This window comes from Mixophyes fleayi, chromosome 4 (assembly GCF_038048845.1).
Source record: "Mixophyes fleayi isolate aMixFle1 chromosome 4, aMixFle1.hap1, whole genome shotgun sequence".
Lineage (NCBI taxonomy): Eukaryota > Metazoa > Chordata > Amphibia > Anura > Limnodynastidae > Mixophyes > Mixophyes fleayi.
Window position 1 is genome coordinate 338,085,620 of NC_134405.1, and position 22,176 is coordinate 338,107,795.

General features: G+C 43.8%; 2 protein-coding genes across 2 annotated transcripts in view; both read right to left on the reverse strand.

Annotated features, from left to right (window-relative positions):
• Positions 1-22,176, reverse strand: part of LOC142153213 (sodium- and chloride-dependent betaine transporter-like) — a 218,681-nt gene that overhangs the window by 90,762 nt on the left and 105,743 nt on the right. The gene's annotated exons all lie outside the window — the stretch shown is intronic.
• LOC142153221 (E3 ubiquitin-protein ligase TRIM39-like) lies at positions 3,043-5,633 on the reverse strand. Its single transcript, XM_075210597.1, has one exon. The coding sequence runs from the start codon at positions 5,613-5,615 to the stop codon at positions 4,044-4,046; it is 1,572 nt and encodes a 523-aa protein (XP_075066698.1). The 5' UTR covers positions 5,616-5,633; the 3' UTR covers positions 3,043-4,043.

Below are 22,176 nucleotides of genomic sequence, written 5' to 3' on the forward strand. Positions count from 1 at the left end.
ACACGATGCAGAGAAACATTTACCATTCTGACAATAAAACGACATAAAAAGGAAGAAGTTGTTCACGTGTGCTTCTGCAGTAGCGGGCTCTTGCCACAAATTGCGTCAGGATGGTTAATGTTTTGACACCGTACAGAATTCATAGCAATTCTGGAGACCCTAAACACTAGCTCGACATAGACCAGCTCGACATAGACCAGCTCGACATAGACCAGCTCGACATAGACCAGCTCGACATAGACCAGCTCGACATAGACCAGCTCGACATAGACCAGCTCGACATAGACCAGCTCGACATAGACCAGCTCGACATAGACCAGCCAGTGTCCCTAGCATTGGTCTCCTTGAACAAATGATATAAACAAGCTTTTATACATGATACTCCTCCCCCAGCCTTAGCTTGATGGGCAGGCGACACACCCACCTTCCCTTTAAGAGGAAACTCCCATCAGTGCTTCTGTTTGCACTAACAGACCCCACACTGTCTGTTTGCTGTGAGGAGGAACATTTCAAACCATGTAAGTTGACCAAACTTTAAACTACACATAAGTCTTTATCTGGTTTATCCTCAATCTAGGTGCATAACTGTGCCAATGTTTTACTCTGCTTGTATGCTTTCTCTGCATCTTGTCAGCTAAATGCCTCCCTTTGTTACTATATATATATATATATATATATATATATATATATATATATATATACATATCAATTTTTTTTCTCATTGTACATTGATGATGATACATTCATGATACAAAGAAATCACATACAATGGAAAGATAGAGCTGCCCACATGAGATTACACTCTAAGACCTGCGGGGAACCCTTGATACGTAAGGTAGCGGAATAACAATGGTAGCTGGCGGTGGGGGAAGTGAGTGTGGCTGCTGTAAGGCAGAAGTATTATCACACATCAATAATAACGCAGACAGTGACAGCCATGTTTGTGCAGCTTCCCATTGTCTGGTGTAGTTGGGATGAGGAGACAGCGGATGGTGGAGACATGAAAGATGAACCAGTCATTGTAGAAATGTTGAGCTGCTGATCACCATGACTGTCCTTCACCGTGTATCTCACCCGAACCTCCTACATTATCTTTGGTGAAGGCTTATACTTTCGTGTTGCACGGGCACTGGATGTAGGTGCCAGGTTAATGGCATCAAAACCGAGAGCCCTCCCTGCGCCCGTATCCTTCATGAATTTTGCGTCAAACAGTGAGCGATTGTGCTGTCTGCCCATCAGTGTGTTGGTGACCATCTTGGGCTTGTGGATACGTCCTTCCACCCTCACCACGTGGTTATCCACCAGCCCGGAGAAGTTGTCTGACCAGGGACCGTGCTGGTCACAGATAAGTAGCTCCTCAGAACCACCCTGCCCCCTGCTGTGATGACCACACAGCTCCGTCTAGTAATCCTCACCCCCTCCACACACTTCTAGCTGTTCTGTATGTGTGAGATGAAGATTATGTGGGAGGTCGGCACAGAGCTTATCTAACGTGCAGATATCTGTAGCTGCCTTCTGCATGCCGCATTGTCACTTATCGTTAATGACGGTCAGAAATTGGACATGTTTTTACTGACTGTCACTAAATTTACTGACAGTCGGCAACCATTCCCTGGTGTGATTTTATTCACTTGTACACATTTCATTAGTTTAAAGGAGCGCTCCTTGGTGTCACAGAGCTATCTGTAGCTGCCCTCTGCATGTTGCATTATGACATATCATTAATGATGGTCAGAAATTAGAGAATTTTTTACTGACTGTCACTAAATTTACTGACAGCTGACATCCGTTTCCTGGTGTGAAAACATCCCAGTTGCCGACTAATTTGCCAAACAGCATCACCTGAGGCTCTGGTCTCGGGTCTGATAACATTGCATATAAAGTCAAATCCTGGTTCAGTCATTTGAAATATTGGAAACAACGCCTGGATCTATCACTGTCACTCTTTCACTTGTTCCTATAATTAAGCATTTGTCGCTATCTGGTGGACAAACCAAGTACAATCAGACAGTATGGTTCAGAGAGAGATCAGGATAGGTCGCGCTTCCTTTAAATATGAGATGCAGCCAAAGGGGTGAACCTGGGTGAACCTACCCTCCCAAAATGGGAACTGAAAATGGCATTGAAAAAATGTCATTCAAAAGATGCAGACTACAAAATACAAATGTACACGGATGTGTGGCAAACAATCGGTGGACTTATTGCTATACTACAAGTGCACCGATTGTTTGCCACACATCCGTGTACATTTATATTTTGTATTCTGCATCTTTTGAATGTCATTTTCTCTATGTACCGGCCGGAAAGTATTATATACCAGTGTGTAATAAAATATTTTTATTTGTATCTTATACCACTCAGCGCCTAGAACCTGCCAGCTTGTATTCACAATCATACAGTAGTTTATCCCTAGATATCTGTTAGCAGCGGTTCCCAAAGTGTGCGTCACGGCTCCCTGGGGTGCCACGGTCTTCCTGCATCTCTCTGCTGCTTTCAACACTGTTGATCACATCTATAATAAACCCCATAGTATGCAAACATAGTATACAACCACACCCATAGTGTACAATCCACACCCATATTATTGGCAACGTCCATAGAATAAAAACCACACCCATAATATAAAAACCACGCCCACATAATAGAAACCACGCCCATAGTGTAGAAACCACAACCCATATTATTGGTCACGCCTATTTCCTAAATGGCACTAGAGAAATGACAGTAAGGGCTAGATTTACTAAACTGCGGGTTTGAAAAAGTGGGGATGTTGCCTATAGCAACCAATCAGATTCTAGCTGTCATTTTGTAGAAAGTACTAAATAAATGAAAGCTAGAATCTGATTGGTTGCTATAGGCAACATCCCCAATTTTTCAAACCCGCAGCTTAGTAAATCTAGCCCTAAGTATCTGATTGGTTGCTATGGGCAACATCACAATTTCTACACAGTCACCTGTGGAACAATTTCCAGAAATGCCCCATAACTGTTATGTAGTTTTATATATTTAATTTGAGAAGAACAAATAGAATCACACTGTGTATCAATATGAGCAGCTTTTATTTTTTTTAATCAACAAATGTAATAATCAAATTACAAGAATTACAGATATATATCCCAACATTATAGGTAGAAAAATCAGGAAAAGATTTTGGCCTTGCCCCTGATCCATCCAGTCACTCCCCATTTGGTGGCACAGACCACATCCCAAAATCTCTTAGCCCAACATCCTAGAAACACTGCGATTTGGGGTTGTCCTGTGAATAATATGGACTATTGTGATGTATGCACAGCCCATCACATGTCCTGATAGTCACGATATTCACTCACCCGACTGTAGAAATAATGTAAAAACGGCATTATCTTCTAAAGGAATAAAAGGTAAAGTTGTATAATATTACATAACATATATGACAAAATTATTTGATTAAACCGCACATTTAAAAGGATATGTTCAACTTTGTTAACTTAAAAAATAAATGTAATAGACCCATTTTGCTTATTTTCTAATTATAATTCCCTATGTATCTTTTAGCATTTGTTAGATACATCCTCTTGAAGATTGCATCTAACATGTACCTGAAACCGAAAAACTTCTGCAGGTTGTTCTGTCTTTGGGGTGGGAACTCTCTGCAGACATTGCCACCCCCACTGCTGCATTATGGTGCCAGTGTCAGTGGGTGTAAAACATTCAGCATAATATATTTGTACTGAACATTTTGGCACAATGACGCCGTGGTTTGGATGGTTGTATCTGCAGAGAGTTTTCCCTCCGAAGACAGAGCAGCCACAGAATATTTTAGCTTCAAGGAGTAACCACTGGGGTAGCTGCTCCCACATACATGTATATTATATATTTATAATGAAAGTTTCTAACACACCAACAAGGGAACAAATCCAGACACACTGGTCACCTGGTTACACAGGAGGAGGGGCTCAGCTGTAGCTCCACCCACTGCTTCACTCTATTGGATAATATTACACCAATCCATTTACCCTCTCTGTGATGTCACCAGTCTCTGGGCAGATTTCTTATGATCATTTCTAATATTTCCTGACTCCCCCAGATATCGTTATATAACCTCCCCCTACACATAATGCAGCATGAAGGGGCTCAGTGAAGGTGGCAGTGAAGGTGTGTAAGTGTCTGATCGGGTCACACAGAGAATAAAAGGACAGCTGTCCAGCCTCATAATCCAGATATATCCTCACTCTATCATAGGGAATATTGTCAGGTAACTGGATCACTTTCTTGTCATGTATCACTGAGTACTGATTAAACAACCCCCCACACAAACACCAGGACTTGTTATTATCTCCAATGTGTGACTGATCTCCTCTCCTGTCTATACTGGGATAACACATCCCTACCCTCCATATCACTGATTCACTGATCTCCACCTCCCAGTAATGTTGCCCTGAGGAAAATCTCCTGGTGCTTATTACCTGATCATACTGAAATCTCTCTGGTGTTTCTGGACGATTCTGGTTTAGTGACCAGGATGCAGTTTTTCCGTCACCTGATATATGTATATTATTACCAGCTGTGTTTACATCTAGTAATATGTCTGTAGCTTCCTGCACATAGATCTCTGTATTTATATGTGTTATTATATCAGATAATGTGTGTAATTTTCCTGAGATGAGACCCACATCCAGATCTGCTACACCATGGACCTGGTTATAATGTCTCTCTCTGTCCTCAGTATCACACAAGTCAGCTGTGTCTGGTTCCTGTAAGACAGTCACTGGATCAGACATGTTACACAGCTCCTCAATGTGACGCATCTTCCTGGACAGCTCGTCCTTCTTTATTTCTAGCTGCTGGATCAGATCAGAGACTGAGAGTGAAACGCTCTCTTCCTGCCTGGAGATCTCACTCAGGACTATCTTCTGTAGGTGATCCAGCTGTCTATTGATGTCTCTAAACAGGGCAGTGACTGTCTCTGTTACACCGGCTGCTTTTACCTGATCTTCTCTCCTGCGCTCCTGCAGTCTCTGGACTCTTTTCTCAGCCTCCTCTCTCTTTGTTGTCAGTTTCTGCAGAACATTTCTCAGCTTCTCCTTCTTCTTCTCAGAGGCCTCATCCAGCATCTCCACACGGTGTCCCCAATGTTCTCCAGCCAAACTGCAGGACACACAGATACAGGCAGCGTCCTCAGTGCAGTAATACTTCAAAAGCTCCTTATGGACGGAGCATTTCCTGTTCCCCAGGGAAGTGGTGGGATCAGATAAGACGTGTTCTGCTGACTTACTGTGTACTCTCAAATGATTATCACACATAGAAGCCTCACAGTGCAGACAGGATTTAGCAGCAGGTACAGGAGAGTGAATACAGTAAGTACAAAAGATCCCAGTCTCCTCCTGATCTGGCCGAGTAGACAGGAAACTCCCCACTATGTTACACAGAGTTATGTTCCTCTGCAGTGCAGGACGCTCCTGACACTCTGCTCTGCATTCAGGACAGGTATAAACTCGAGACCCCTCCAGTGTATCCAGCACACGATCAATACAGACCCGGCAGAAGTTGTGTCCACATCTCAGTGTTACAGGATCTGTATAAATGTTCAGGCAGATGGAACAGTCCAGCTCCTGTCTCAGATCAGCAGACGCCATCGCTGACAGCAGAAGAGAAAGTGAAAATGAAAGTGAAACTCTCTAACACTCAGACACCAGTGGGTGTGTTTCACATTCTCCACACAGGGCGAATCTGAGCTTGTCACTCACATTATATCTATAGGCTCAGTTATACTAAGGGACACAGCTAATACATAAAGGGACATAATGCACAAAAACTTTAAAAGGTCCTTTAATATAATGAAAATTATTATTATTGTACATTTTTCACGGAAGACAAAAAAGTTACTTTAACATAAATGCAGTTTTTTAGCTGGGTATTATTTTGTGTTTAAAGAAATATAGATTAAGACATACATAACAGTTTTCTTTATTTCCTGATCACATAGTAATTAGCATTACATTTCTGTGGCTATGTCAATGGAAAACCTAACACCAGAATTACCTAAATGCATACTTGCCAACTCTCCCGGAATACCTGGGAGACTCCCGAATTCTGGGGAGGACTCCCGGACTCCCAGGAGAGCTGACAATTTTCCTGCATCTGCCGACTTCCTAGTGAAGTGGGCAGATTTTAAGTGTCCATGATGCGATTTTCCGGAAATCGCATAATTTTGGCTCGCCCCCCCCGTGCTAAAATGACGCATTTGCGTCATTACATCACAGGGGACAGGACCAACATGACGCGATTCGTAGAGCCACGCCCCCTCACTCCTACTTCTACACTGAGACTCCCGGAGGCCGATCATTAAAGGTTGGCAACTATGCCTAAATGTTCTCTATCTACTACTATCATAAACTGTTTTTACATTACAAATAGATAGGGCCTGATTCAAGACAGCAAACGTATTGTGCGTGTTTTTTAACGCACGTAATTCAAGCTGAAACGTCTCTTTATGAATACGGGTCTAGGTGCGCTCTGATCTGACAAACTATACACCGCAGGGTACGTACAATACATATGTGGAATATAAAGTCCCAGCCCAATGCACGGAAATAAATAAATAATCAATTATTGTCACCTGTTATTAATATAGTCATTAAAACATTTTAAAAAATCTTCATTTTTTTTTTACCAGGAAATACATTTCTGAAGCTGTTATTAATGTCTACTGTACATCAAGTGCATTTTTACAGTTGCTCCTGATTATAAACACATGTTCTAGCTGTATACACAGCCGTCATCACTAGTAATCAGCACTCACACCTGACCTGTAGCTGGTGCAGGTGATACATGTCACAAATCGGGATCTTAGCCGCACTTACCTCATCCGCCGTTGTCATATCACGGCTACCTGGGTCCCTTCTGGCCGTCTGCAGCATTCCCATCCTCCACACCTCCGTTTGTAAACAAACACATACTGTTTGTTCTGCTGCATGGGCGCGGCCATCTTGGATGCAGTCAGGTGATCATTCCAGACCAACCAGATTCTGCAGCTGTGATCACATGAACTGATCAGCCAATAGTTGTTTGGGACACCCTATTTAAACCTGCTGCTGTGATCTGTTCATTGCCAGAACAACACACTTCTCTCCAGAGGATAGTTCTTGGCTCCAGTGTTCCTGTCTGCATTCCTAAGTGCAGTGTTCCTGTCTGCATTACAAGTGCAGTAATCCTGTCTGCACTCCTAAGTGCAGTGTTCCTGACTGCATTACAAGTGCAGTGTTCCTGACTGCATTACAAGTGCAGTGTTCCTGACTGCATTACAAGTGCAGTGTTCCTGTCTACATTTCCAGACTGCTAATTCCCCTGCTATATTCTACAATCAGCACGAACATGAGCAAGAAGTTCATCCAGGCTGCTAAGTTCTGTTTCACTCCTGCTCCAGCTAGTCCCAAGGGTCCCGAATCGGATCAAGAAATTCAGACGACCGTGACAGTTTGTTCTGGCCCAATGGATCCGCTAGGGGAACATACCCCGAGGGAGGACTCTGTCCAAATATTAGCTGGACGCATTGAGAGACAAGAAACTAACCAGGGGCAAATTTTGAGATTGCTGCAGGATGTTTCTACACGTATGGATACCTTGCAGTTATTCCGCAGTCAACCATCCCATACTCCGCCTGAGCCAGTAATACCTGCTTCACTACCCACTTCATCCGGATTCCATCTTCCCACGCCAGCTAAATACAATGGCGATCCGAAGAATTGCCGCGGGTTTCTCAACCAGTGTAGTATACACTTTGAATTACAACCCGGGAATTTCCCTACTGCACGTACCAAAACTGCTTATATTGTTTCGCTACTATCAGGGCAGGCTCTGGCATGGGCATCACCGCTCTGGGAAAAATCTGACCCAATTTTATCTGATATTGATAGCTTCCTGTCTACCTTCCGCAGAATATTCGACGAGCCTGGAAGAACAGCGTCAGCCGCTTTAGATATTCTGCGGCTTCGGCAAGGGCAGCAGACCGTGGGCCAGTATGCCGTTCAATTTCAAACACTTTCCTCTGAGCTGTCTTGGAATAACGATGCTCTTGTTGCGGTCTTCTGGCAGGGCCTGTCTGACCACATTAAAGATGTATTAGCATCTCGGGATTTACCTACAACGCTAGACCAATTGATTACCATCTGCAATTGGGTTGATATTCGGTTCAGAGAGAGAACTCTAGAAAAGAGGAGGCTGAAACACACCAAGTTCCTCCCTATTCAACGGGTCTGCGCATTGTCTCCTTTCCCTGAAAGACCCATGCAACTAGGCAAAGCACGTCTTTCACCCACCGAGCGACAACGGCGAGTTAGAGAGAAACTTTGCTTATACTGTGCCAGTTCCGGACATCTGCTACATTATTGTCTTCGCAAACCGGGTAAACATACCCTCCTAGCTGACTATGAGGAGGTGAGCCTAGGAGTGGCCCTTCGCTCCCCACAAGGCAAGGACTGTATTATCCCAGTCATCCTGAAACACGCTCAAGACTCCCAATACATTTCAGCCCTGCTGGATTCAGGAGCAGCTGGTAATTTCATGTCTGCCAAATTAGCTGCTGAACTAGCCATTCCACTAGTGAAAATTCCAGTGACCATCTTTCTCTCTGCAGTTGATGGTAGCCGTATTCCAGGGGGTACCATTACGCATCAGACTTCTCCAGTGACTCTCCAAATAGGAGTTCTGCATTCTGAATCCCTTACCTTTTTGGTCATCCCAGAAGCCACTAGTCCTGTGGTTCTCGGGTTTCCATGGCTTCAATTGCATAACCCCCATATCGACTGGTCGACTCCACAAATCTTGGCGTGGGCTCCAACTTGTTTCGAGTCCTGTTTATAACGTGTTCTTCCACATTGCTCCACCTCTGATAAAGAAGTTTTGACAGTTCCTTCTGCCTACCAAGAGTTCACAGACGTTTTCAGTAAGCAGGCTGCTGAAACTCTATCACCTCATCGGGATTGGGACTGTCCCATTGATCTAGTTCCAGGTAAAACCGCACCACGTGGCAGAGTCTACCCTCTTTCTATCCCTGAGACAAACTCTATGTCTGAATATATAAAAGAGAACTTGAAAAGGGGTTTCATTCGTCCATCCTTCACCAGCAGGAGCCGGGTTCTTTTTTGTAAAGAAAAAGGATGGTGGATTACGTCCCTGCATCGATTACAGAGGTCTCAATGACATTACCATCAAGAACCGGTATCCTCTGCCCCTAATCACAGAGTTATTTGACAGAGTCAAAGGTGCCCAAATATTCACAAAGTTGGATCTCCGCGGGGCCTACAATTTGATTCGCATTAGGCGTGGCGACGAATGGAAAACCGCCTTTAACACCAGGGATGGGCACTACGAATATCTAGTCATGCCATTTGGTCTGAGCAATGCCCCAGCAGTTTTTCAGAATTTCATAAATGAAATCTTTCGGGACTTACTGTACCATACTATTGTGGTATATTTGGACGATATCCTCGTTTTCTCCTCTGATATCCAGTCCCATCGCAGACATGTTAAAGAGGTCCTCAGCCGTCTCAGAAGGAATAAACTGTATTGCAAGCTTGAAAAATGCACCTTCGAAGTTAAATCCATCCCATTCTTGGGGTATATCATCTCAGGTACTGGTCTCCGTATGGATCCAGAGAAGGTGCAAGCTATTCTTAACTGGCCTCAACCATCTACACTAAAGGCAGTACAGCGATTTCTGGGATTCGCAAACTATTATCGAAAATTTATTCGTGGCTACTCTACTGTAGTAGCACCACTCACCGCCCTCACCAGAAAAGGAGCTAATCCTGCCAAGTGGTCTGAAGAAACCCAAACAGCTTTTCAACTTCTGAAACAAGCATTTATTTCTGCTCCCATACTCAGGCAACCAGATTTAACCTGTCCATTCTACTTGGAAGTTGATGCCTCATCTGTCGGAGTAGGGGCAGTTCTTTCCCAAAAACCAGCTGATGAGCAATGGCATCCCTGCGGGTTCTTCTCCAGGAAATTTTTACCAGCTGAACGAAATTATGCCATAGGGGACAAAGAACTGCTTGCCATCAAATTGGCGCTTGAAGAGTGGAGGCATTTACTTGAGGAAGCTCGTTATCCTGTCACAATATACACGGATCACAAGAATCTGCTCTACCTTAAAACTGCACAGTGCATGAATCCACGACAGGCCCGATGGGCACTATTCTTTTCTCGATTTGATATCCATGTCACCTTCCGTCCCGGTTCCAAAAATCGCAAGGCCGATGCTCTGTCACGTTCTATGGTGAAAGAGGAAGATTCCATCACTGTGGATCCACGGCCTATTATCAGCCCACTCAGCATCGCAGTCAGTAGACCCGACAATACACCTCCCCAGGGAAAAACTTTTGTTTCTGAGAATCTGCGTAAAAAATTGCTCCAATGGGCACATTGTTCTAGATTTGCCGGTCATGCGGGCATCCGCAAAACTCAATCTTTCATATCGAGAAGCTACTGGTGGCCTACTCTTCATCAGGATGTTCAGCAATTTGTTTCCGCATGTGGCAGCTGTGCCCAACATAAAAGTTCAAGACAATCTTCAGCTGGTCAACTTTTGCCTCTGCCTATTCCCACCAAACCCTGGACCCATATTTCTATGGACTTTGTTTCTGATTTGCCAAATTCTAATAATTTCAATACCATCTGGGTCATCGTTGACCGATTCTCTAAAATGGCGCATTTTGTTCCTCTCCGTGGCCTCCCATCAGCACCTATACTGGCTCAGCAATTTATAAAGGAGATCTTCCGTTTGCATGGGTGTCCTGAAGAAATCGTCTCAGATAGAGGAGTTCAGTTTGTGGCGAAATTCTGGAGATCCTTATGCCAAGCACTACAGATCAAACTAAACTTCTCTTCGGCCTATCATCCACAGTCCAACGGGCAAACGGAAAGAGTCAATCAGGACCTAGAAACATTTCTCCGTTTGTACATATCTTCTTCTCAAGACGACTGGGTAGATCTGCTTCCTTGGGCAGAATTTGCTCATAATAATCATTATCACGAATCTTCTGCTTCCACTCCATTTCATACGGTCTATGGCCTACACCCCAGGGTACCCTTGTTTACTCCACTTACTACAGCCTCAGTACCTGCCTCTGAAGTTTTCCTAAAGAATTTTGCAGGCCACTGGCGCCAAGTACGGGAATCTCTACTTAAAGCGTCCCAACGCTACAAAATTCAGGCCGACAAAAAGCGACGAGCCATTCCAAGCTTGAAACCGGGAGACAGAGTATGGCTGTCTACTCGCAATCTACGCCTCAGAGTTCCATCTATGAAATTCGCTCCCCGCTTTATTGGACCGTTTAACATCTCCCGGGTCATCAATCCAGTGTCCTACAAATTACATTTACCATCTTACCTCAAGGTACCCAACTCCTTCCATATTTCCCTCTTAAAACCACTGGTGCTAAATCGGTTTTATACACCCAAACTGGTTTCTCCTGAAGTGCATGCTGAACATGGTGATGAATATGAAATTAAAGAGATCTTGGACTCTCGGTTTCGACATAAGACCTTACAATATCTAGTCGACTGGAAGGGCTATGGTCCAGAAGAGAGAGCCTGGATCAAAGCTTCTGATGTCCATGCTCCATCTCTCATCAGAAAATTTCACCGCAAGTTTCCAACTAAACCCCAATCTAAGTGTCCAGTGGCCACTCGTAAGGGAGGGGGTACTGTCACAAATCGGGATCTTAGCCGCACTTACCTCATCCGCCGCTGTCATATCACGGCTACCTGGGTCCCTTCTGGCCGTCTGCAGCATTCCCATCCTCCACACCTCCGTTTGTAAACAAACACATACTGTTTGTTCTGCTGCATGGGCGCGGCCATCTTGGATGCAGTCAGGTGATCATTCCAGACCAACCAGATTCTGCAGCTGTGATCACATGAACTGATCAGCCAATAGTTGTTTGGGACACCCTATTTAAACCTGCTGCTGTGATCTGTTCATTGCCAGAACAACACACTTCTCTCCAGAGGATAGTTCTTGGCTCCAGTGTTCCTGTCTGCATTACAAGTGCAGTAATCCTGTCTACATTTCCAGACTGCTAATTCCCCTGCTATATTCTACAATCAGCACGAACATGAGCAAGAAGTTCATCCAGGCTGCTAAGTTCTGTTTCACTCCTGCTCCAGCTAGTCCCAAGGGTCCCGAATCGGATCAAGAAATTCAGACGACCGTGACAATACAACAGCAAAACATGTACCTTAGAGCAGGGCCATCTTAACATTATGGGCCCTTGGGCAAAGCAGTGCACCAGGGCCCATATGTATGTGTGTATATATCTATAATATAAATGTCTAGTGGCGTGTGTTAGTCTGTCTGTGTGTGTGTGTGTGTGTAAAAAATAAAACCAAGCTGCAGCGCCACCTGCTGGGCGGAGTTATACACTGACCTACTAAATTCTTAGTGTGTGTGGAAAAAAAAATTCAGAAAGGGCTGAGATTTGGTATACTAAGATGTTTTTAATTTGTTAATTTAATTTGTTAATTGTTAAAAGTGTTTATAAAGATTTTTAAAAAATATATATATATTTCTTGAAGGAGAAGTGACAGTTGGGAGTGGTTGGTGGTTGCCAGGGGTGACAGTGGGGAGTGGTTGGTGGTTGCCGGGGGTGACAGTGGGGAGTGGTTGGTGGTTGAGGCCTGGGCTATGGCCCAAGTGCATGACAAGAACCTTTTTAACACCTTAAGTAGCTTGATTTGACTAGAATGCATGAGTATCATGCACGGGCAGGGGCGGATCTTGAATTTTTTTCTACCCGGGGCTATATAGGGGGGGCGATTTAGGCCCTGCCCCCTTTCTAACTTCTAAGGCTGCCGGCGGCTGCACAGTATGTGCAGGTCCGTTCGGCAGTGATAATGTGCTGTCCCGCTGCTCTGATTGTGTTTAAAACACAATCAGAGCAGCTGGGCAGCACATTATCACTGCCGAACGGACCTGCACAGTGTGCAGTCGCCCCCCCCCCCCCCTGGATCCGCCACTGTGCACGGGTTAACTTGTGTGTGTATATACATATATATATATATATATATATGTATATATATATACATACATTTTCAAACAAATCACTGGAGTACTGTACAAATACATTTTCAGTCTTCAGTTACAAGAATGAGAAAGGGAGGAAGGGGGGGGGCATTTAATAAAACAAAATATAAAAAAAAATATAAAGGGGAAGGGAGGAAGTAAAGGACATAAGATACATCTCTGAACCCCAACACTCCTATAATGGACAGCTTCATCTAAGCATTTTCACAAAAATGTATGACCTTGATAGAGCTCCCCTCACCCTAAATTAAATTCAATTCTGTAGCTCACCCTTCGCCCACAACCCTACGCATAAGTTTCCAACTCTATCATAAATATAATTTGGTAACTTCAGTCATGTTTTTATCAGATAAAGCTCAGCTCACCCCTTGCTCACAGCCACTGATAACAATATAAAATGACTCTACTTGTGGACTGGTTAACTCAGTATCTTCTTTTTAAGACAGTTCCAAACAATTCTACTAATTAAGCGACCCTCAAATGCATCTTTTCCTCTACCGGTAATTCTAAAGTCGCCTCAATAAAGACCAAGTAGTGTCTTCATAAATTTGCATTATTTGGTTTTGCATACGTGATCCTGGCTTTTCCATGTATACACCCCATTTGGCATGAAACCGCTCCCCGCCTTTCTCCAAAGCCGAAAATGTGTATCAAATACAGAGTTTCCAACAGCTCCGACTTAACTTCTGTAACCGTTGGGGATACACCTGTCGCCCATTTGCCCAATATAATTTTTCTTGCTATAGTAACCATAACTGTGAGCAAGGGTATAATCCGAGGACTTGGTAGTTGATCTCTCCAGGCTTCAAAGGAGGCCACTAGCAAAGCCTCAGGGTGTGGTTGTACATGCATATTGAAGGTGAAATTTAAGAAAGACACCAATTTATTCCAAAAACTCACAATTTTCGTACATTTCCAGATGTTATGTATTAAATCAGCCTCATGCACTTTACACTTTGGACATAGCCCCGTTTCTGTCCCCACCAGATATTTCCTTTGAGTCTGCGACATATATGCCCTATATATTGTCTTTATATGCACTTCTCGCAGCCTGGCTGAAACTAAAGCCTTCATAATTTGTGCTGTATGTGCCAACACCTCTTCTGGAGATCTCAACTCAGGGATGTCCCGCACACAAGACTCCCAGATCTTAGACCAAACTGAACCAATATTTGTATCTATTAGATCTGAATATAAATATCTAATTCTAAACTTATGCATACGGGCGAAACCCGATAAAGATTCCAGATTTATCATTGTAGATTGTTGACTTGGCGTTAGTAATTTTTGCTTACTTAAAATATAATGACGAATCTGTAAATACAGATAAATATGGGCATGTGGAACGAGTGTGTCTCTTGCAATTGTTGAAAAGTGAGCGTTGCTCCTCCTGGATCGAAAACATCTTTCACCAACAGTATACCCTTTTCTTTCCATACTTTATACATTGGGTTGGTTAGCGAAGGGGTAAATTCTGGGTTTTCCCCACAGTGGGAGATATTTAGTAAATTTTGGGTTACCATTTAGTTTTTTACTAATTGCTTGCCATGCCGTATATGTGTCTTTAAATAATATATTTTGTAGCATATTAGCTGGTATGTCACCTTTCAGCATATGGATAAGCGCAGCTGGTGCTTATGGGAAAAAACTCTCCTCTTCTAATGTCCTATTTGTGAAATGTTCCAGCCCCAATAACCAATCTGAACCATACCTGAACATTGCTGTCCTGTTAAAAGCCAAAATATCCGGGAAGCTCAGTCCTCCTTTTTGTTTAGGTAGTATTAATCTATGTCTTGCTATTTGGGGTTTCTTTTGTTGCCATATAAATTTGGTGAAAAGAGCTGTACATTTTAAGGCATCAATCCTACTTATAGCAATAGGTAACATTTGCATTAGATACGTCAACTTGGGGAAAATTATACTCTTAATAATATCTACTCTTCCCAACAGTGACACTTTAAGATTTTTCCAATTATTTAGCTGCATCTGTATCTTACCAATAATGGGCGTGTCGGGGTACCGAGGCTTGGTGCCCCCATTATTGATCTCTGATAACCTGATTTCCTATTAGCATAATTCTGTCGACAGGAGAGGAAGTGAAACACAGACAAGTTGTTACAGTTTCAAAATCAGCTTTGAGGGTCTTTTCAGACTGGCCCTTTATTTATATAATATATATATATATAATCTCAGAAATAGCGAATGGACCAATGAACTTGGGAGCAAATTTTTTACTGGGAACCTTTAAACGAATGTTTTGGGCGGATAGCCATACCCTGTCACTGACTGAAAAACTTGGTCACTCTCCTCCTTTTATCGTAGAATTTTTTGGAACGAGTGGCGGCTTTCTTTAAATTTATCTTGGTCTGTTCTCAAATAGCGGAGAAGTTACGAAACAGCGAGTCCACCGCCGGAACTTCAGAAGATGTAATCTGCGAGAAGGTGGGTAGTCTAGGATGGCAGCCATAAAGAACAAAAAAGGGGGAATTAGAGATGGCCTCATGGAAATGATTGTTAAGGGCGAACTCGGCCTAAGGGAGAAGGTCCACCCAGTTATCTTGGTTACTTGAGATAAATATTCTTAGAAATTTCTCTAATTCTTGGTTAGTTCTCTCCGTAGACCCATTGGACTGGGAATGATATGCGGAAGAAAAGTCAAGCTTAATTCCGGAGTTATTGCAAAAAGACCTCCAAAATTTTGATATGAATTGTGATCCACGATCGGAAACAATATGTTGAGGACATATTTCTTTAATAAAAATATCAGCTAAGGAGGAGGAATTTAAGAGCAATAAAGTGGGCTGTTTTAGAGAAGCGATCCGTGACCACTAGCACCACAGTACAGGATTTGGATGGAGGAAGATCTGTGATAAAGTCCATTGAGATCTGTGACCACGGGTATTCAGGAATGGGTAATGGGAGCAAACATCCATAAGGCTTTTTCCTAGAGGTCTTGTGTTGAGCACATTTGGAACAAGCAGAAACAAATCTCTTCACATCGTCCAGTAAAGAAGGCCACCAGTAACTTCGGGACAACAAGTCCCAGGTCTTGCAAATACCGGCATGCCCAGAGAAGAGAGAGTGATGAGCCCAGCTAAGGAGTTGAGTGCGCAGACGTGGCAAGATGAATGTTTTACCTGGAGGGCAACCCTTGTTCAGGTGTGTAGTTGCCAATACTTGGCAGGGGTCTACAATGAATTTATTGTCTTCCAAGGGTTCCATGTCGGCTGGATCAAAAGAGCGAGATAAGGCGTCTGCCTTTGTATTCTTGGATCCAGAGTGAAAGGTGATGTTGAAATCAAAGCGTGAGAAGAATAAGGACCACCTTGCTTGCCGAGGGTTTAGACATCGGGCAGTACGTAAGTAAAGCAAATTCTTGTGGTCGGTATATATGGTAATTGGAAATTGCGCCCCTTCTAGTAGATGTCTCCATTCGGAGAGAGCCAACTTGATGGCCAGGAGCTCTTTGTCGCCAATCCCATAATTCCTATCAGCAGGTAACAAGCGACGGGAAAAGAATCCGCAGGGATGAAGTTTTCCAGAAGGGCTCCGTTGTGACAGTATGGCTCTAGTACCAACGGAAGAGGCATCTACCTCCAGGATAAACGGACGTTAACAATCAGGCTGTTGAAGAATGGGTACAGACGAGAAGAGAGACTTTAATAATATAAAGGCTTGGATAGCCTCAGTGGACCATATGCTAGCATCAGCAGATTTACGCGTCAATGCAGTGATGGGAGCCACAAGAGAAGAATAACCTTTGACGAATTGACGATAGTAATTGGAGAATCCTAGGAAGCGTTAGGTGGCCTTAAGACCAGAAGGTTGGGGCCAGTCAAGTATGGCTTTCAATTTGGTGGGGTCCATCTGCAGACCGGTGCCAGAAATAATATATCCCAGGAAAGGAATTTGTTTCTGCTCGAAGGAGCCTTTTTCTAATTTGCAAAACAGATGATTTTTCCGGATACGAGAGAGGACCTCCAGTACATGACTGCGATGAGATACTAGATATTGAGAAAAGATGAGGATGTCGTCCAAGTAGATAACTATGGATTGATACAAGAGGTCTTGATAAAGCTCATTCATGAAGCCCTGAAAGATGGCCGGGGCATTGCATAACCCGAAGGGCATGACCAGGTACTCAAAGTGGCCGTCTCGGGTGTTGAACGCAGTTTTCCATTCATCCCCCTCCTTAATGCGTATGAGGTTATACGCTCCTCTGAGATCAAGTTTAGAGAAGATGGTGGCACCCTTAATACGGTCAAACAATTCGCAAATCAGTGGCAGAGGATACCGATTTTCAACGGTAATGGCATTCAGGCCTCTGTAATCTATGCAAGGGCGGAGGCCCCCATCTTTCTTTTTTACGAAGAAGAAGCCAGCCCCAGCTGGGGAGGCAGACTTGCGGATGAAGCCCCTCTTTAGATTTTCTTGGACGTACTCCTCTATAGCCTTAGACTCCGGAAGGGAAAGGGGGTAAACACGGCCCGGTACCAGGTATCAAATCAATGCCACAATCCCAGATTCTGTGAGGAGGAAGTCTAGTGGCCTCTTGTTGACAAAAAACATCAGAGAAGGTTTGGTATGGTTCAGGCAAAAGAGTCACAGGAAATTCTTGGGAACGTCTGGGACTATCTGGAGGAACCACTTTCTGAAGGCAGTGAGAGAAGCAGGACTGTCCCCAGGACAATATGTGACCTGATTTTCAGTCTAAGGTGGGGGAATGGAGACGAAGCCATGGAAGTCCTAGGATGACTGGGTTGGTAGATTTCTGAATTACTAGAAAAGAGATCTTCTCCCGATGAAGCGCTCCTATCTGAAGGAGGAGGGGAATGTTGCGTACCAGAATGGACCCCTCAGGAATTCTTCCCCCATCAATGGCCAGCAATGAGATGGCTTGTTCCAAGGCTTGTGTATAAATAACGAATTGTTTAACTACTGCGGCAGAGATGAAATTTCCTGCGGCTCCGGAGTCAAGAAGTGCCGACTGCGGGAAAGTCTTTTGTCCTAACTGAAGGGAAATGGGAATAGACAGGCAATCATTACTACCAGGAACTGACTGATACTGAGAGAAGAGGCCCAACGATACAGCTCCCGAACTCGTTAGGCCCTGTCGTTTCCCGGGCGTTTGGGACAAGAACTCAGAAGATGGCCACTCTCCCCACAATATTAACACAACTTGTTCAGAAATCTCCTCTCCCTTTCTTCGGCTGACAGGCGGGTCCTCCCCAGTTGCATGGGCTCTTCGGGAGGAAGAACAGGGGTTTGGAAGTTGGGGGCCAAGCGAATCATACTCCGCCGAGATTGTTTCTTCTCGGAATTACGTTCCTTAAAACGCAAATCAACCTTGACACAGAGAGAGATAATATCATCCAAAGATGAAGGGAGTTCCTGGGATACCAGCTCGTCTTTGATCCGGTCTGAAAGGCCCTGCCAGAATGTAGCTACTAGGGCCTCGTCATTCCAGCGAAGTTCAGAGGCCATAGTTCTGAAGTGGACCGCATACTGTCCCACAGACTGGTTTCCCTGGCGAAGACGTAATAAGCCGATAGCGGCATTGGACACCCTTCCTGGCTCATCAAATATTTTCTTGAAAGTGGAAAAAAAGATGCTGAAGTTATATAGAATGGGATCATCCCTCTACCATAAAGGGGAAGCCTATGCTAAGGCTTGACCGGACAATAGAGAAATCACATAGGCCACTTTCGTCTTTTCGAAAAGGAAGTTCCCTGGTAATAGCTCGAATTGTATGGAGCATTGATTTAAAAATCCTCTGCAATATTTGGGGTCCCCATCGAACTTGGGTGGGTTGGGTATCCGTAACTGCGAGGAAGAAGCTGCTGCTATGGGCTGAGGTTCTGGGGCCACTGCCGGCACAGGTGGTCCACCAGCCACTAGGGTGTTCTGGACAACATCCAACTGGGTAGATAAACTATTGAGGAATTTTAAAAGTTGCTCTTGGTTAGCCTCTTGCTTATCCATCCTTCCCACTAAACTCTTTAGCTGCGGCATCCATGGTCAGAGCAAACTGTAACAGATACTGGATACTACTACTACTAATCTTGATTAGCGCTGGCTTACCTGAGGTGCAGAGTCTAACGATCTCCCCGGTGTTCACCAAGAACCACCGCAAGGCGGGGTGGGCTTCGCTGCCAGGAGTCGCAGGTCGCGGTCCTCAGGTTTGCCCCAAGATGTAGTACAGCGGAATGGAGCGGAGGTTGCGGAGTCAGACAAGCCGGCTCGGTACACAGGAATGGAGTCAGGCAGAATAAGGAGGCAACTCGGAGTCAACAAGCCAGGTTCGGTACACGGGTCACAAGAATAGAGGAATGGTCAGCAAGCCGGGTCGGTACACAGGGGTTGGAGAGCCAGAATAGTCAAACAGGCAGAGATCAGCACACAGGAAGACACAGGAGACTGGAAGACACAGCAATCCACGAAGCACAGGAGCCAGGAACAGGTAAGTGTTGCTCTGACACTCAGCGAGTGTCAGAGTGAGGTTTTTATCCTGACAGGGATTCAAAATCCCCGCCTCCAGGTTGCGGTCACGTGGTGTTGGATGCGGAAGTGCGGCTTCCGGACGGCGGAGAGGGTAAGTCCGTTACACCCACCTTAATTCCTGTAATCTTATGATTCTGTCTGAGCGCTACCGCTAAGGGCTCTAATACTAACGCGAATAATAAAGGTGACAGCGGGCACCCTTGTCAGGTTCCTCTATGAATGGAAAAGGGTGGTGACAAATGGCCATTAACATTAATATGAGTTAGTGGGTTTGTATATATTGTTTGTATATTTTCTATAAACTGCATAGGGAAACCAAACCTCTGGAAAGTTTCATACAAATGGTCCCACTCTACCATGTCAAAAGCCTTCTCGGCATCTAATGACAATAGAAGTGCTGGGACCTCTTCCCCTCTCTCCCACTCCGATTGGATCACTGCAACCACTTTTCTAATATTAGAAACTGCGTTTCTCCCCCATATGAAACTCGTTTGATCTTTGTGGATAATATCCAGCAATATCTCCTTCAAACGTTCCGCAAGAATTTTTGTCAATAATTTGTAGTCTGTGTTTAAAAGGGATATTGGCCTGTATGAACCAGGCAATTCCACATCTCTTCCAGGTTTGGGCAATACCTTTAGAGTTGCGGTATTAAAATGCAGGGGTAGAACTTTTTTTTTTTTTTAAATTATAGCATTTAGAAATTTTTGTAAAGTATTAGAAATTGGAGGAAGGAGAACCTTATAAAATTCTCCCGTTAATCCATCAGGGCCAGGTGACTTATTAGGCTTTAAATGTTTTACAGCAGCAACAACTTCTTCCGATATGGGGGCTATCAACCTATCCGCTTGCTGTTCGGACATCCGCGGTCAGGATATCTGGGACCAAAAATTAGCTTTATTTTCTAAATTAGGTTTCTCAGAGGAATAAAGTATTATCAGTTTCTCTTCACTGGAATATTTAAGATTCCCCGAAATGTCCCTCAGAGAAGCAATTAAAGTAGAAGACCTAGTGCCATGTAAGAGATTAGAAAGTAATCTACTAATTTTGTTACCATATTTATAGAATTGATATCTTCCTTTCTTTCTATGTTTTTCCCAACTTGTGTTATTATATTATCAAAATTACATCTTCTTTCATTAAACTGAGCCTTATTTTTCTTATTTGGGGCTCTTCTCATGCTCTTAAATGCTGCCCTAAGTTCCCTCTGCGAAGTCAAACAGACATCCGACTGTTCCTTCTTTACTTTTGCAGCGTAAGACATGATGTCCCCTCTCAAAACTGCCTTAGCTCTTTGCCAATACAATATCGGGTCCGTAATATGTTCTTCATTATTTTGCACATACATTACCCAATTTATGCTTGAATTGTTGGGCTGACGCTAAACTTGATGGGAACCTCCACTGCCTATAATTACCTACATCCGAGTTAGATTTTAAGGTAAACCAAATAGGGGCATGATAGAGTCCATCAAAACACTCACGTTAGAGACATAGATATATTAGCATTTCACTCATCTCTCTATGTCGCCTGACCAACTCCAGAATTTACTCATCTCTAGATAAAGTCCGTCTTTCGGCTTCCTCTTCATCCAGATATGCTTGCGCATCTTCCACGGTGTTGAAATCTTTAAAGTCTTTGCCAATGAACAGACGCAATTTTGCTGGATACATGAGAGCAAATTTCTTTCCTTCTTTCACTAGATGCGTACAAATAGGTGACATTTCTTTACGCGCCCTCGATACCTCAGATGAGTAGTCTTGGAACAGCATAAGTTGTTTTTCCTGCCACATAATCTTCCCCACTTGCTTTGCAGCGGACCAGAAGCGCACTTTATGGAGATAGTTTAAACATTTAAAGATGACTGTACACGGTCTCTTATCTAGATTGTCCCTAGTTGGACCCAAGCGATGAGCTCTTTCAATTTCTAGATCCTTCACATCTTCTGTGTTTTTGATAATTGCTGGTAGATCATCCTTAAGAAATTGTATCAAGGCCGGCCCCTTAACAGATTCTGGTAACCCTACCGGTCGCAGGTTGTTACGTCTTGATTTATTTTCGAGATCATCGATTTTGTTGCGCATCTGTTTAAGGTCCTTGCGCAATGACGCAACTTCCTGTGTCAAAGATGATACATCCTGCATTTGTTTGCCGATGCATTGTTCATTAAGGCTGACTTTTTTTTATTTGTGGCCGCTATCTGATCCGCCAGTTCTTTAATTGCTTCTATAAACTTCGTGGTCTGCATATGTATTAGAGGCTACATGGTCTCTTTTATTGCTTTAACCGTAGCGCTGTATGACAAAGGTGCCTCAACCACCAAGCTGTCTGACACATTTTTCCTGAGGCGTCTCCTTTTTTTTTTTTCCGGTTTAGATCTTTGCGGTTTAACAGAAGCTGGGGAATTTATAAACTTTTCCATATTATGGGAAATAATATTCCTGAAGATGCAACTATAATATTATATGAGGTTGTGGTACTACCGAGATCCTTAAATGTGGTCTGTTACATATTCAAACTTTCTCAATATGCAAACTTATTCGAAATCTCCACTGTGCTGGACCCATCAGCAGAGTGATTTTGCTCGCCTTTGCCAATAGTGATGTCAA